We start from the raw sequence: 16963 nt of genomic DNA, 5'->3' as shown, positions 1-16963 counted from the left end.
ACAACAAAGAGTAGCCCCCACTCGCCACAACTAGAGAAAGCCCCTGTGCATCAATGAAGACCCAATGCAGCCCAAAATAAATAAATAAATTTATTTATTTATTTATTTATTTAAAAAAAACAAGGATAGTTTAAGAGATCTCTGGAACATCAAACATACTAACATTCACATTATAAAGGTCCTAGAAAAAGAAGAGAGAGAGAAAAAGGCAGAGAACTTATTTGAATAAATGATAGCTGAAAACTTCCCTAACATGGGAAAGGAAACAGATATGCAGGTCCAGAAAGTACAGACTCTCAAACAAGATCAACCCAAAGCAAAACTTAAAGAGAAAAGGAACTAGTGACATACAAGGGAACTCCTATGAAACTGTCAGCTAGCTGACTTTTCAGCAGAAACTCTGCAGACCAGAGAGGAGTGACATGATATATTGAAAGTAATGAAAGGGAAAAATCTACAACCAGGAATAAGAATATTCTACCTGGCAAGACTATCATTCAGATTTGAAACAGAGATCAAGAGTCTTCTAAGCAAGCAAAAGCTAAAAGAGTTCAGCACTACTAAAATGGCTTTACAAGAAATGTTAAAGGGACTTCATTAAGTGGAAAATAAAACCACAACTAGAAATTTGAAAATTATGAAAGGAAAAATGTTATTGTTAAAGGCAAATATACAGTAAAGATAGTAGATCAATCACTCATAAAGACAGGAGGAAGGTTAAAAGACAAAAGTAGTAAAATCATCTATATCCATAATGAGAAGTTAAGGGATACACAAAACAAAAATATGTAAAATATGATGTCAAAAACATTGAACATTGGACTGGGGGAGTAAAAATGAAGGATTGTTAAAATGCATTTAAACTTAAGAGATCAGCAACTTAAAATAATCACATGTATATATATATATAGGTTTTTATGTATATAAGTATTTATGTATATCCTGATATCTGGTCTCCTCAACTATACTGAAGCATCCAGGGATCATACCTTCTCAATTTTCTATATCCTCCAAAGCACTGGGCACAAGGCTGGACCCACTGTAGATGCTGATTAAGCGCTTGTTATAACTTAAATTTAGAGAAGCCCACTTCCTATTATGACTTATATTTAGAGACTTTGTCCCACAGGTAAGAACCAATCAGTGGCTGTTGGAAGCTATGAACCTTCCATTTTGGGATAACCCTGCAAAACTTCAGTGGCTTTCTCGACTTCACTGATGACAAATGGAGGGCCTGACTTAACATTCCCAAATGAGACACATGTCTAGCTTCTTCAGAGCTAGTGGATCCCTCGCTATGCAGCCAGGCTCAGAGAGCCTTATAACACAGGACGGCACCTCCTGAGAACTCCCTCCTTCCCCCAAATAATCCATCATTCCCAGGCTATTAAGTGGCCTCATCAGGAAAGGAAGGTTAAAGCCAACAGCTGGCTATTCTAAGACAGCTTGGATTTAATTCACTGAGTTGGGGAACATCACAATCTGCCACAGCTGAGAATTCCTCCCTGAATTAAGCAAATCTAGAAAAACATTGGTGGTTTCCCAGTCATCCAATAAGATCAATGCTGCATAGAAGGCCCTGGTTCTTAGCATGTAGAGGCATTCTGTTGTTCCTGTGGCTGGAACGTTTTTCCCCTCCCCTTTACTTGGCTTATTTCTTACTTGCCTTCAGGTGTTGAACTAATTGTCCTTCCTCAGACAAGCCAGGGGTCTGGAGGGTAGTATACACTGATTGCACCCTGTATTCTCCTCTGCTTCCCTCAACACAATTTTGATTAATTTACTGTCTGTCCCAGCTGCCTTCTCCTGCGGAACATAAGATCCATGTGTGTAGGAACTGAGACTGTCTTGTTCATTGCTGTATCCCCAGTGTTTAACAGAGGGCCTGACCCTGAGAAATCACGTACAGATATTTGTGTTGAATGAATAAACAAATCCATTGGCTGAAGGGCTTTGCTGACCTGGTTTTAGGCGTTTGACCAATGATCCCACTTTTACAACTGTTCCTGAGGCTTCATGCCCCAGCACCATTGGCTTTTTCACAACAAAATCTCCAATTCGACCATGCTGCCAGTAGTGGACATCTGAGCCGCAGATTCCAACAGAATGCATCTTCAGCAGCACCTCTGATAAGATAAAGGAGAAGGAAAAAACAAGTGAGGGAGGGAAGGACCTCTCTGCCCCTCTGAGGCACCCTGGAGTTTTTCCTCTGGATGAAGGAGAGGGCTTGGTTTCAAAGGCCAGGTACAAGATTTAGATGACAGAGAAAAACAAGCTAAACAGCAACCTTGATTAAGTCTTGTAAGGCAAGAAAGCTTCCACAGAGCAAAATAATTGCATGTGAGGGCTACTTCTATGCATCAGCTTGGCTTGGATATGGTGCCCAGTTGTTTGGTCAAATGCTAGATGTTGCTGTGAAGGTGTTTTTTAGATGTGATTAACATTGAAGCACATCCATGTTCATTGCAGCTTTACAATAGTCAAGATATGGAAACAATCTAAGGGTCCACCGATGGATGAATGGACAAAGTAAATGTGGCATATATACACAGTGGACTATTAGTCATAAGAAAAGGAAATCTTGGGACTTCCCCAGTGGTGCAGTGGTTAAGAATCCACCTGCCAATGCAGGGGACACGGGTTCGAGTGCTGGTCTGGGAAGATCCCACATGCTCCGGAACAACTAAGCCTGTGTGCCACAACTACTGAGCCTGCACTCTACAGTCCGTGAGCCACAACTACTGAAGCCCACGCACCTAGAGCCCATGCTCCTCAACAAGAGAAGCCACCACAATGAGAAGCCCGCGCACCGCAACGAAGAGTAGCCTCTGCTTGCTGCAACTAGAGAAAGCCCGTGCACAGCAACTAAGACCCAATGCAGCCAAAAATAAATAAATTTTTTTAAAAAAAGGAAAAAAAAAAAGCAACAACATGGATGGACCTTGAGAGCATTATGCTAAGTGAATAAGTCAGAGAAAGACAAATATCTTATGATCTCACTTATATGCGGAATCTAAAACCAAAACCGAAAACAAAACAAAACAAAAATGTACCAAGCTCCATAAATACAGAAAACGGTGGTTGCCAGAGGCAGGGAGTGGAGGGTGGGTGAAATGGGTGAAGGAGGTCAAAGGGAACAAACTTCCAGTTATAAAATAAATCAGTCATAGGGAAGTAATATACAGCATAGTGACTATAGTTAATAATACTGTGTTGCATATTTGAGAGTTGCTAAGAGAATAGATCTTAAAAGTTCTCGTCAGGACTTCCCTGGCGGTCCAATGGTTAAGACTCTGCACTCCCAGTGCAGGGGGCACGGGTTCAACCCTGGTCGGGGAACTAAAATCCCACATGCCGCACAATGCAGCCAAAAAAAAAAAAAAAAGTCCTCATCACAGGTAAAGAAATTTGTAACTATTTGTGATGACAAATGTTAACTAGCCATTGTGGTGATCACTTCACAATATATACAGATATCAAATCATTATGTTGTGCACCTAAAGCTAATATAACGTTATATGTCACTTATACCTCAATAAAACAAACATTTAAACCAGTAGATTTTGAGTAAAGCAGATTACCCTCCACACTGTGAATAAGCCTCCTCCAATCAGTTGAAGGGCTTAAAAGAATTCTGAGGTTTCCTGAAGGAGATGGAATTCTCCACAAGACTTACCTGAAGTTTCAACCTGCTGGTTATCTCTACAAATTTCAGACTAGGCAGCTTCCCCCACCCTGTCTCTCTCTATATCAAAGTAAATCTATATATAAATAAATATAAATAATAACTTTTCTCTCAGTTCTGTTTCTCTGGAGAACTCTGATTAGTACCGAATGAAAGATATTATTAGTAGGAAGAAGTGTGTCAACTACCTAAGAGAAAAAAACTGTTTTCTAGGAGATAACTGTTTCCAGACAATTAATATGCTATGCTTGATTCTTAACCATTCATGAGAGAGGCTGGCACAATCTAGGCTTGCCAATACTTTGTGCGCTATCAGGCTGAGTTCTTCATGCCTGTTATTTTGTTCAAAAGTGCACCTTTAATTTAAACCATCCAAAGATTTCAACTGGCATTTCTCCTTCACAGGTCTGAATATAGTGAGATTTGGTGATATTGTTTTTGTCAGTTTTCCAAGTTTACAATAATGATGCTACTGAGCCCCTTTGCTGAATTAAATCCCAAAGGATTACTGGTCTAGTCTGACTGAGTTAACCACATTACAAAATATCTCCCTGAGAAAAAGTTCTGCCTTAGAAAGACAAAGAGACCCAAAGCTCTGCTCTGCACTCAGATGTCTTACACACTGCCCTTGCCACAAACCATGGGAGATCCAACAGGTGTGGCTCTGTAGAACTCCCTTCATCCTTGGCTTTGGTGAACAGAGTAAGAAGTGGCAGGGTGGATCCTGAGATCAAAGGTAGGGAAAAGTCATCCGAGTTAGGAAAATTATCTCAGAGTTTCCTCTTGTGAAGTTACCAATTTATAATAAGAGATTAAATTTGAGTTGCTAGAACTCTAGCTGAAATTTACCATCATTTCCCCTTCCAATTCAAGGGCGGCAAGAAAGAGAGAAGAATGCTGCTCCAGAGAGAGAAACAGTAAAGGATCCTTTGGATCCAAAACAGCCACCCCCCCCCCCCTTTTTTTTTGCCACCTCTGGAATCCACACTAACTTTTCAGAACACAATGAAGTGTCTCTTTCACTTCTCTGAACATAATATCTCAGTAAAAACACTGAGCCTTAAATATACATTACTTGGTAAACACTGATAGAAACAGCTATTGTCTGTATTCTTATTGCTATAGATCAGTAACCCAACTGGCCTTTGAGTAGCAAAGCTCTAGAGGCTCTACGAAAGCTGTCTTCAATCTGATGTTCACACAGAAGCCACAGTTCTGGGGTAAGGTGGGACAAGGTGGGGAAGCACACCCCCAACTCATCAAGGACAGAAAGAGAACCGAGTGGTTGGGTGTGGGATGAGCTATCTATAGACACTTTGCCCCTTACCACCAGCCTCACTTCCTGCTGTGGGACTCCAGAGATGGAAGGAATTAGAGAACTGTCAGTTGTGATCTGCCATAGCTAAGAGGGTGGCATGACCTCCAAAAGTACAGGAAACGTGCATGTCAGCTCAGCTTAGCAGGTTCGGCCAGAAGGAGTGGAGCAAAGGTGAAGGGAACCCTGCCCCAGTGTGCTCACCCGATTTCTGCTCCTGGTTGATTAGGGTAGTAGGGTAGGGCTGCATGGAGCCCCTCCCATCCCCACCGGACAGAAGGTCCTGGTCTTCCTGGACCTTCCTGGGTGTTCCCTTTTGTAATTAAAAGATTAAGATCTATAGACTCACTCCATTTCAAAGTTTGGATTAGGGTTAGGACATGATTCAGCCACCCAAATATAAGCCACACAAATATAAGCCAACCTCTGGCTTAAAGAGGACCGAGTAACTCTGTCATTAGTTCAAAACAGGAACAATTCTGCCTTTGGTCCATAAATTGAAGAATTTTATGTCAAAAACTCTTTGGGAGAAGTCAGCAGTTTGATATGGTAACTCTCTTGGTTCTACCACTGTTTCTTTTATTTCATGTAGCAGCCAGATTGAATCTATCCAGTCATGCTGGGGACAATGGACTACGTTGAATGCCTAACAAAAGCATAGTTTTTTTTTTGTTTTTGTTTTTTGCAGTACACGGGCCTCTCACTGTTGTGGCCTCTCCTGTTGCGGAGCACAGGCTCCAGACATGCAGGCTCAGCAGCCATGGTTCATGGGCCCAGCCGCTCCGCGGCATGTGGGATCTTCCCCGACCGGGGCACGAACCTGTGTCCCCTGCATCGGCAGACGGACTCTCAACCACTGCATCACCAGGGAAGCCCAAAAGCATAGTTTTAAATGGAGGCTTTTAAGTAATAAACAGTAGGAAAAGAGGGCTAAATGAGCAATGCACATGTGTCTCCAGGGTAAACAATAAGAAACAATAAAATATAAGGCAAGTATTCCCAGGACCTACCATTTGGGCCTGGTTCAGGGATAGGATAGTTCTCCTAAAGGAAACAAAATAGAAAAACCATTTAGTATGCATAATAACTTTACCTTATGAACATTTTCAATCTTTTTTTTAAATTAAAGTTTCCTTCAAATAATTCTTCTTATAATTAACACAGACTCAGACCATACTGCTGCTGGATAGATGCCTGAGGGGCTACCCTGAATACTGCTGACTCTAACTTCTGACCTCATCCCACCCACTGGTGCAATTTGCTGTGGACCAAGAAAAAGTATACTACTTGCACACCTTGGGAGAAAGGATGCTTCTGGGTCTCTAATATGGAATGTGGAAAATACATCCTTAGATACAGATTTGTTTGGTCTGGCAAACTCATACAGGGCAAGCATGAGGTGCTTCTGGCAGTTGCATAGGAGGGTTTTTGTCTCTAGACAGGTTGGAGAAAGTGCGTGTGCTCCGCTCATTCACGTCAGTGCACAGACCAATAGTTGTTACTTACTCTCTTCCAAAACCTCCCATGTGGTGTTTTAGAGGCCCCTTGGGAACACATAGGACCTGCATTTTGCCCACTCTCACCGAGTTAAAAAGCAATCTGGTGTTCACAGCTATTTATGATGAGGATGATGATAATTTACCAAGCTTTTTTCCCACTGCCAACTGGCTAGGAAATTCCTGGTGACAGGGAGGAGGGGCAGTGAGTAGCCAAATCCAAGTGTTCATTTTATTAATTCTTTGAAGGCAGCCAAGCAAGAAGAGGGAGAAGGGATGTAAAAAAGTGTTCACTGTACATACTGTGCCAGACAGTCTACTGGGCTTTACATACATCATGGCACATGGCCACCATTTGTAGATGAGAAACCTGAGGCTAGGAAGTTAGATAACTTGGTCAAGGTCATATGGCCAGAGTGGATAAACCAGGTCTAATCCCAGATGTGTATGACTCCCAAGTCTGCCTCACTGCATCCCACTGCACCTCCAAGGTAGAATCTGCCTTTTCTCCTTCAGTGGTGATGTAAGGAAAGTCAATCAGGGGATGAGTATTTTGGAACTGGGCATAATGCACAGTGCTCTGGGAGGAAGCACTGCTCAAACCTTGCCTCCTTCAGAAGGCCTCCCCCAGATACTTTTATGGGTAGCAATAAATAATCCTAGGGCTGGGAAGGGATAGTTAGGGAGTTTGAGATCGACATGTACACTAAAATGGTTAACCAACAAGGACCTACTGTATAGCACAGGGAACTCTGCTCCGTGTTATGTGGCAGCCTGGATGGGAGGGGAGTCTGGGGGAGAATGGATACATCTATAGGTATGGCTGAGTCGCTCTGCTGTGCACCTGAAACTATCACAACATGTCAATCGGCTATACTCCAATATAAAAAAATAATAATAATCCTAGGGCTATTTTGCTAGCAAGATAAGTACCTAGTTGCCAAAGACTATGCCTTCCATCTCTGGCACCAGGTACAGTGCCCTGCTCCAAACCTGGGGAGCTTGCACTGGTTAAATAATCACCCTCCATAACAGTATTTCCACAGAAGTCTGAGGTTCTTGCTCATTGGAGATTACCAGCCCTTTCTGTTGTGACAGCTCAATGCTTATCTGAACTCCCTGTCTCTAGTGAAACAAAGGTCAAAGGGATAATGCCAATGCTGATTAGCTAACACTGACCAACTTCCTTTTGTCAGGTCCTGTGCTAAGTGCTGTGTATGCATCACCTCAGCTCATCCCTAGGACAATCCTATGTAGTGCCTTTATTATTACCCCATTTTTTGTATGATGAGGCTGAGGAATGGGGAGATTTAGCAATTTGTCTATAGTAACACTAAGGTAGTAAATGATGGAGCTGCATCCAAAGCAGCATCACGTGGGGTCAAGAGGCAGCTTTTTCATCTCTTAATAAATCTGGAAGGCAGAGAGGAAAGAAGGAAGGAAGGAAAGGAGGGAGGGAAGGAGGGAATCCATCTAGGACCGGCAACTCTGGATAGCTGGCTGTCACCAAAACCTTTCTCAAAATTGCTGGTTCCACATCTGGCATTACACAGTATCAGGGACTGCTGTGTAAAGTTCTGCTTCTGTTACACAGAGTAAAATTTTAAATTGCAGGTTAAATTGAAACTAAAGAGTAAGTAAGGCCTTTTGTTTCAAACATGGAACTGTACTCTCCCCCACCCTCATAGTCCCCTAAAGACACTAGTAGGCAGCTTCCCGGGCACTGGGAATTCCACAGCATACTCTTCACATCCTTGGCTCCAACCAGGCCAGGCCCAAACACCCCATTTGGGGTGGAAAGGTGGTAAGAGCCAAACTCAAAGCCACAGTTGGGGACACCAAGTTGCCCTTGGGTCACTAGAGATTACTACTGTAAATGTCTGTTGGAATTAACGGAGCTGACCAACTTTGCCCTTACCACCTGGGCAAAGCTGCAGCGTCTCTCCTGGACACCAGAGGGTGCTGTGCCGATAACCTGGATTTTCCTTAGTAGCAGAACACACATTATGGAGAACTTAAATACCTCTCCCTGAAAACCAACTTTCTTTTTTTTCTCTTTCTTGTTGATTCTAATCACCCTTACAGCTCAGCTTGGCTCCTGTCTCCCTTCTCTGCAGGAGACATCCCACCTAAGCACTAGACCATGTTAAGACCAGTCTCTAAGTTTGTAAATATTATCCTAAGCATGGCTGCAGGGCTCACAAGGTCTTCAAAAGTTATTACAGCATGGTTACTAAAAAAACCCTGCTTTTCATTTATGGTTCCTTGGTATGATGTTGGCTAAATCCTGTTTACTTAACCTCCTTTTCTGTCGCAGATTACGGTGGTGATATTCTTTCATTTATCCTATTTTTCATGTGTCAAAATTTCTTAGCTCCTCTGAGATCGGGAACTTTCACTTTTAACCCCCTGCCCCCTTTCTTCATTCCCAAAGGTTTTGTAATCAGGCATATTCATAGTTTCCTGAACAGGATTTCTTATCTTTCTGTGAGTGATAGTGACAAGGGGATAAAGAGGAGTTGAGTAACCGTTCTTTACTGAGTTATGTAAGTTTTACAGCATTTTTCACTGAAATACTTAACTTACATATTCTCCTTTCCATGACCTTCAGGTCTCCCCACCACTGGCACCACCACCACAAATAAATCACAGAAATACTTCAGGAAGAACTCTCTGTGGGAACACAGAATCATCTCAAGTGCCTCTCACATCCTAAATGTTATCTTGCCTTTCCTAAATATATTTTCTCAAATTAGCTTAAATATATATTTCCTGAATATACACTATTGGCCCCCTTTCCTCAACTTCCAGCTGCACATCTGAGTTCACACCCTCGGTACATCTTGCCTGGATTGCAGCAATGGCCTCAACATGAGGAGAAATTAGAAGATGCCCTTTCCCTCCTCCAGACAACATAGCTGGTACAGTGGTGAAGAACTCAGACTCTGGAATCGCTGTCTGTGCTGAAATCCAGGCTCCCCTCCAGGAGCTGTGTGACCTCGGGGCAGTTACATAACCTCTTTGTGCCTTCAATTTCCTCCCCTGTATAATGAAGATAATCATAAAATAGAGTGCCCTTGGGAATTCCCCACCAGTCCACTGGTTAGGATTCCTCGCTCTCACTGCCAAGGGCCAGGGTTCAATACCTGGTCGGGGAACTAAGATCCCACAAGCCATGCAGCACGGCCAAAACAAAACAAAAACAGTGCCAGACTCACAGTAAATAAATTAGCTCTTATTACAAAAGAAATAAAATCAAAATCCTTTCTGTATAATCAGCTCACAATACGGTTGAACCAGCTCTGGACAACCCTGTCCGTTTCCTCTTGAAAAGGGTAGTTTTTAAAAATTGTTTTGGGGAAAAGCTGTATTTCTCTTGTTTTCACGTCAATATTAAGAGAACTTGACTGCTCCTTAAAAGGCTGGAATTCAGAAGAAAGTCAAGTAGGATTCCAGCAGTGTTTTTAGGCTTGATTCTATCAGTTGAGTGTAAAAGCCGTACTCCCTGCCTTAGAGTAAGGGACAACAGGCAGGGCTATGAGAAAGCAGCCAGTTTTGCCCTAGGTCCTTGTAGCCCACCTTTGCCACCTGCTCTGCCTGCCAGGTCTCCTGTCAACCTGTTGGCTGGCTGCCCTACACCCTTAAGGAGAGCAGAGCAGACAATCTTACTTTTGCTTCCCTCCCTCCTCAACTTTCCCCCTCCCTTCAGGACTTGAAGGGTGTTTTGAGGGTGGGAGGAAAATCCAAAGGTTTCCCATTTGGCCACTTTATCCTAAAAGGCTTTGTTCTAGCCGCATTGGTCCTGTCCTGGCAAACTCGGGGTCAAAGTAGAAGGGTCAGACACTCTCCCAAAGTTCACTGAGCCAGTCTCCAGCCTCCAGCCCAGGCTCTCTGGGCTCCAACCAGCCTCCTGCTGATAACAATCTTTCTAAAATGCAAATTCATTTAAAGTACCCAGTGGCCCTGCAAAATCCTAAACCCCTCATTTTGCGGGCTACCTGCCTCCTTGCAAACCTCCTGCAATTCCGAAACCACCGCACACTCACTCCCTCACCTCAAGGGGGCCATTTCTCCACTGGCCAATTCCCCTCCTTCTTCACTGAGATCCCACAGGAGGTGGGAAGTGAGGGGAAGGGAGACATCTAGAATGACTTTCTAATTCCTGTGGGAACTCAGGGAGATTTTAGGTTTGGGTGTGTTGGGACTGTGGTGTCGGGGGACATCCAGGTGGGGTTGTCCAATAGGTCGTTGTACTCCTGGGACTGGGGATCAGGCATGGGTCAGGGACAGAGACTCATGAACATGAATCATGAACATGGAGAGAAACAATGACTTCCTGAAAAAAGCCTTCCCTATCCTCACCATCCTTCCTCTCCTGAGTTTCCCCAGCACCTACAATTGAATCCATATGGGATGGTTAAAGGATTATTTCTCAGCTGTGATAAATAAACTATAAAAAAATTCCTCCTAATTCAAAATGTATGAACATAACTATACATGAACCTATTAGATGCTTCTTTATTTAAAGCGAAAATATGAAGACTCTGAGCTTGGTTGGATGCTCTAGCCTATTAGTATCACTGATTAAGTGCTCATTGTGTTCAGGTCTACGTAACTGAACATTTACATTTCTAAAACATTATTGAGCTGAATATCACTTCACAAAATCCAACCATATTTTCTCCAACAATTAATGTTCTTCTTGTAAATCTGGTTTGGGGAAAACTGCCAGCTTTAACAGCCACACTAAAAGACTTAACAAGTGGACGCCAATACGGTATACATGAGTACGTATTTTCCCTCCGTAATTTCTCTATCATGCAATTTTAAAAGAAATTTTCCCCACATCCATCCATAATTCTAGTTTTCCCCACAGAACAGGGTTACTTTTACCAGGTCTCTTAGTAGTGCTAGGACTTATTACATAAAATGTTAAAATCCTATTTGTGGTATTGTTTACTGTTCCTCCTGCTTTTAGGGGAAAATGTTAGCTTTCTACTTCTTGGCCTTTTGCAGACAAAGGCACTACCCTTCCATAAGAGTTGGCAGAGATGGCAGTATTTACTGGATTTAACTGCCTATTGTTTATCTGGTTGGGTTTTGTCTTATTGTTAAAACATAATTAAGATGAAAGTGAAAGGAGGCATTTCTTTAGGCTATTTGCTACTACCTAGTTTTCTCTTTTTCTGAAGGAGTTTTAGATTCTGTTTTCAGCCTCAACTGCCTCTGACTTATAAGTCTAGCTCAGGTATTAAAGGGTTAAGTGGCCTGCATTTCCTCACTCACAGTAATCTCCCAGTTTAACCCAGCTTTTCCTTGAAGCCTTTCAGGGCCCTTTAATTTGATTCTATAGAAGCAAGCAGCTCTGTCTACTAGTAGCAAAACCAGGGAGAGACCTGACATTTAGGACCATTCCTCTTTCTACAACCCCCTCCTCCTCACTCCAAATCTTAACAGCAATGTGTATATGCAAGGAGGGGATGCCTTGAATGTGCTGTATTACAGATACAGAATTATCTTACTTTTTGAAATATCATTACAGATTCAAAGCAATTCTTTTGACATCTGGCATAATACATTTCCTCACAGAGCAAAACCTCTAAGAAATATCTTCATGGTACTCTGATTAATGTTTAAACTTGATGCTGACACACTATTTTCTCTGCCCTTTGTAATTAAACAACATTAACCATCATTCTGAAATGATTCTTTTCCCTTTAACTTGTTCTCTTCTCATGCAGCTAATCATAAAACAAAAATGTGACTACATCCCCTGCATGGTGTCCACCTCGCTGCTCCTGTTCTCCCTGTCCAGATGCCTGGAATTGGAGAGAGTTGGCCATCAAGAATAAGGGAGATAACGTGTACTCAGTATGCTCCATGGACTGGCCCTGATAGGTGATGCAATATGCACAGAAATTGATAGGAGCATTTAGAAATGTTTACAGCATTCTGACATTGCTGCAACATCCAAATGTTGGTACAAACATATTGGTCCATGGCCAACTGGAAATAAAAATAAAATTGGTCCTTCATCTCTGATACTTTGTGAAGCACAAACTATCCCATCAAACAGCTTCTTCAAAGAAAAACTAATTTGACTATTTGATATCCCAACTCTATGAACTAGTAATTCAGAGAGAGAATTCTGTAGGGGAGCAGAATTTGCCATCCCAAAATATGTCTCTAGGGCATATTAATTATTTTAAGCTGGCTATTTTTTTTAAGAAACAGCAGATTTGGGAAAAGCTCGGAAAACCCAAGTGACACATTTGTAAGTGAAATCACCACTTATAAGGGTGTCTCCCTCAAAGTACCAAAAAGAGGAGTATGACCTAATCTCTAGAAACTCATCAGTGGAGAAGGCAATGACTTAAAACTGTATAACAACCTTACCCTTGTTTTCTGTGCTTTTCCTGGCAACCTCCCATAAGTGACTCTCCCTGCCCTCAACATCCTCTTTTCTCTTTAGCTGAGGATGGTATTTAGGGTGAGGGCTTTGGACATTTTGGCAACTTTCTCAGTTTTCCTGGGCCTCTCCCATGTATACATGTTAATAAAATTTTGTTTTTCCCCTGTCTCATGTCAATTTAATTCTTAGACCTGCCAGAAGAACCTAGAAGGGTAGAGGAAAATTTCTTACTCCCCGATACTATCTAATCCTCACACAACCCAGAGGTGAGTACTACTATCATCCCCATTATACAGACAGAAAACTGAAGCAGAAAGTAATTTGGCAAGTCATACAACCAGAAGCAGTAGAGCTGGGGCTAAACTCCACTCTGGCCCCAACCTGGCTTGTGACCTCGTTACTGTTTCCATTTGAAGAGATCTCAGCCAGCTGACACTGTTTGCTGATAGGCTGTTCATCTCTATGCATCAGCTTGGTCACCTCTTCCACTGCTTCTTAAAAGTCCACACGTTCTCTATTTAAAATGGTGTGTGTGGGGGGAAGAGGGGATATAGGAGTCCTAAGTCCTCATGATACGGAATGATATAAAGAAACCGACAGTCTCTCAGTATATACATGTGTATATACACTCCCACCCTCTCTGATTTACCACCCAACTTATAAATGCCCCAAAGCCCAAACCACTGTGCTGGCCCAAGTCCCCAGGCCACGGGGCACTGCCTCCGCCCTTGCTGGGACTGTGGTGATCACTAGCTACCTAGTAGTGAAGGAGTTTAATTTTTCCTTCCCTGCAGCCACAGCTTGGAGAAAGAAAAGGGAATTCTGCCTTCTCCACAGGCAGGTAGGAGGAAGGCTGGGTGTCAGGTTTCCTTCCTGGTAGGTAGGGGACAAGTTTCAAGTGGCCCAGGTCTAACCCCATTTCAACCCCAAACCACTTAGCCTATTTGCTTTAAGGAAGGGGGTACAAGGGCAGAGATACCCTACCAGGGGGTTCCCTATGGAGGCGCTGGGGGACGACCATGCTCAGGAAGGAGTGGTGAGGGCCAGAAGAGTCTGTGTTGGGTTGCAAGTGTCTCCAGATCCCTAGAACCAAGGTAATTTCTCAGAGACCCCAAAATGTCCTGTCCCAGAGACATCTTAAATTCAAGCCTGATCTCATCATTTTAATCTACTCTCCTTTGTCTAGTAAATGAACCCCATCACCTCCAACAGAGCTGGGGTCCTCCTGAATCCACCCTGAATGAACCCTTTCACCCAGTTAGCGTACACATCCCACAACCATAAGCTACATTCTCCAGCCTATCACATTCTCATCTCTCTAGGATACACTCACCCCAACCCAGCCCCTAATTCAGTCAGGAGGGGATTCTAAGGCACAACTGATAAGACCAACTGTAGGTGAGCCTCCCCACCCTCCCTCTTCTTTATTCGAGGCTTTGTTCTACTGAGCCACATAAACAGTGGCTGAGCAGTGGGAGAGCCTGAGCTTAGGAATTAAGGTAAAGCAGATACTGGGGTTGTAATTACAGTTCTGCTTATTATTAGGTACATGACTTTCAGGCAGCCCCTGAGCAGATGGAGAGGCAGGGCCTATCTACCTCTCCAGCTTCACCACCGGTGCATTCAGTGCATCACACTATTTACAGGACCGGTAAACAAGACTTGCGATTTTGTACTTCACTTAGTTTGCACTTGCTCTTCCACTTACATGAATGACCCCCAGTTTCCGTCCAAGAAACAGCTAAGTATCATCCATCTCTTCCAGAGCCTCTACCCTGGGCCAAGGGCACCCTGTGAGGCCTTTACTCTCTATGCTCCATCAAAGCCCTCACACAGTTTTATTGTTTACAGCATCTGTCTGACTCCCTAGAGCAGCTTGTGGGTAGGGGCTGTGTCCTCCTCCTCCTCTCTAGACCCCCAGCCCAGTGCTTGGCACATGGCAGGCACCCGCTCATCTAGTAAATGCTTGTAGAATGCAGGACTGAGCTTGAAATCACTCTGTAAGCTGTGTAGAGCTGTACCACTTTCCTTTCTTCATAATACCATCTGGCATTTGCAGCAATAAAAACTAATAGTGTCACTTTAATTCAGGACCTTGGGTGGAAGCTCCAAGGGGAGTAGAAAGAACACTGGAATGGGAGTCTGAACTTCTGGGTTCTTTTCTGGGCTCTGTTAACTAATGAAGCCTGTCACCTTGGAGATGGCACTTTCCTCAGCTGAGGAAATGATGAGTTGGCTCTGGGCAGGAGTTCTTAGTCTGGGGTTCACAGACCTCTAGAGGGTCTATGAAGGAGAGGCTTAAAGGAAGTCCATGAACTCTCTGAAACTGCTGCCAAACTCCATCTGTTTGCATTCTGTGGGGAGAGAGACCACAGATTCTCAAACAGTCAAGAACTGCTAATCTGGATACTTTTCTGAGTCTCTCCAATCTAGACCCTGGCGCATGTTCTCTGTGAGGGGGAAGGAAGTACTAGGGAACAGCAGAGATGGCCGGCACTGGTCCCACATACCCACTGCCCAGGTCCGCCTGCGAAGGGCTCTGTCAAGGGAGCCCTGGCACAACCACAGGGCTGACTCTGCAGCTCCCAGAAGTTTGGCCCCATGAGCCACTGAGCAGAGGCAGGATCTGGAGTGGAGAAGACACACACGTAATGCTCTTAAAGGGACAGGGGAGCAGCATCAGGAAGGAAAATGGCTGGAACATGAATCAGATGTGGACTACGGGAGGTAAGGAGGAAAGGAGCTTTAGAACATGAAGACTATCAAGATCCAGAAATCTGGAACAAGCATGGCGAACACCAAGAGTCTTGGAGATGGAGGCCTGTGCTGGCAGGAAAGTGGAAGGAGCTCGCACTTTCTGAGTATCTATTAAGTGCTAGGTACTCCGCTGATCATAATAATCCTGCAAAGGAGGTTTTATCAGCCCCAAGCATGAAAGATTAAATACGAGTTCCACAGCTTTTAAATGTCCCTATGGCCCCCCATTCTGCCCTGCACTGTCTACTCAGAGAAGAAGTTCAGCACGCGTCCTCTAAACCAGGCAGCCTCTCTGGTATCTCTTCTGCAAAGTGCAATGACAAGAGGCTGGACTATGAATCTGCAGCTGGCAAAGGAGGGAGAAGGCTTCAATCATTTTGCAACCTTCCTGGGTTCTGGCCACGTGCCGGCCACTGGGCTCGGTTCCAGAAGGCACGCGACAAGAACCCTGCTCTTAGCACCTTAAAACTAACCGCCTACCGTGCCCCTCCCCCCAACATGGTAACCAGCTCCTATCTGGGCGGCCTGGGCGCGCAGCGTGGGGCCCGCACCGCGCTGGAATTGGCCAGCTCAGACCGCGGCTGCGCTTGGAAGTGAATAGGGCAGGAACGGGCAAGACTTCCCACTCCCATTCCAGTTTTACCAAGCGCAGGTCTCCGGGTCCGTGTACCACCAGGGAGAGGTTCTCGGGCTTGGCCGCCGCCATGTCGCTCTCTACCTCTTGGGTCCGCCGAGGCTGCAATCCGCAGCTCTTGAGGTGGTTCGGTTGGCGGCCCCGTGCAGAGCTGGGGATAAGGGGCGGTAGGCTGGGCTTTGCCTGGGAGCGCGTGCCCGGCCCGGGGCGGGGTTTCCTAGTCCCTGACAGCCGGGGCGGGGCTAGCGTGGAGGGGTGGGGCGGGGCGTGGAGGGGCGGGGCGGGGCGTGGAGGGGCGGGGCGGGCGGGACTGCCCTGCTCCCTCCCCATGGCAAGCCAGGGAAGGGCGTGGGGTGGGGGATTGGGGGTAGGGGATTGGGAGAGGGGGGCCGGGGGCTGGGGAGGAGGGGGTAAGGAGGGGTAGAGAGTGTAGGGAGGGAGTAGGGAGTGGGTGGGGAGGGGTAGGGAGGGGTGGCAAAGGCCAACCCAGATCCACCTGCACTGTTTGTCTGTCTCACATCCAAGGGGACCAATCTGCCCTGAAAGTAGTCTGCAGAGGCAACCCTCCCCAGACCAGAGTTCTGAAACTTTAGCTGCAGAATAAGGGAGATTGGCAATGTGGGGCAGTTTCTCAGGACCAGCACTGAGATTTTGATGCAGTAAA

The 16963-nt window shown here is 44.7% G+C and overlaps 1 protein-coding gene across 2 annotated transcripts in view; it reads right to left on the bottom strand.

Annotated features, from left to right (window-relative positions):
• SORD (sorbitol dehydrogenase) overlaps nt 1–16527 on the bottom strand; it is a 35466-nt gene extending 18939 nt beyond the window's left edge. The window contains exons 1-3 of one of the 2 annotated variants that reach the window (XM_065871347.1): nt 16309–16527; nt 6011–6044; nt 1962–2126 (exon numbers count right to left, since the gene is read on the bottom strand). In XM_065871347.1, the coding sequence (XP_065727419.1) occupies nt 1962–2126; nt 6011–6044; nt 16309–16371 (262 nt within the window). In that variant the 5' untranslated portion in view covers nt 16372–16527. The remainder of the gene's footprint in view (nt 1–1961; nt 2127–6010; nt 6045–16308) is intronic. The other variant, XM_065871348.1, reaches the window with a different exon arrangement.
• Between the last annotated feature and the right edge of the window lie 436 nt (nt 16528–16963).

The sequence above is a fragment of the Phocoena phocoena genome, chromosome 2 (genome assembly GCF_963924675.1).
Source record: "Phocoena phocoena chromosome 2, mPhoPho1.1, whole genome shotgun sequence".
Lineage (NCBI taxonomy): Eukaryota > Metazoa > Chordata > Mammalia > Artiodactyla > Phocoenidae > Phocoena > Phocoena phocoena.
Note: the sequence above shows the minus strand (reverse complement) of the source record. Positions and strands in the feature narration are given on the sequence as shown.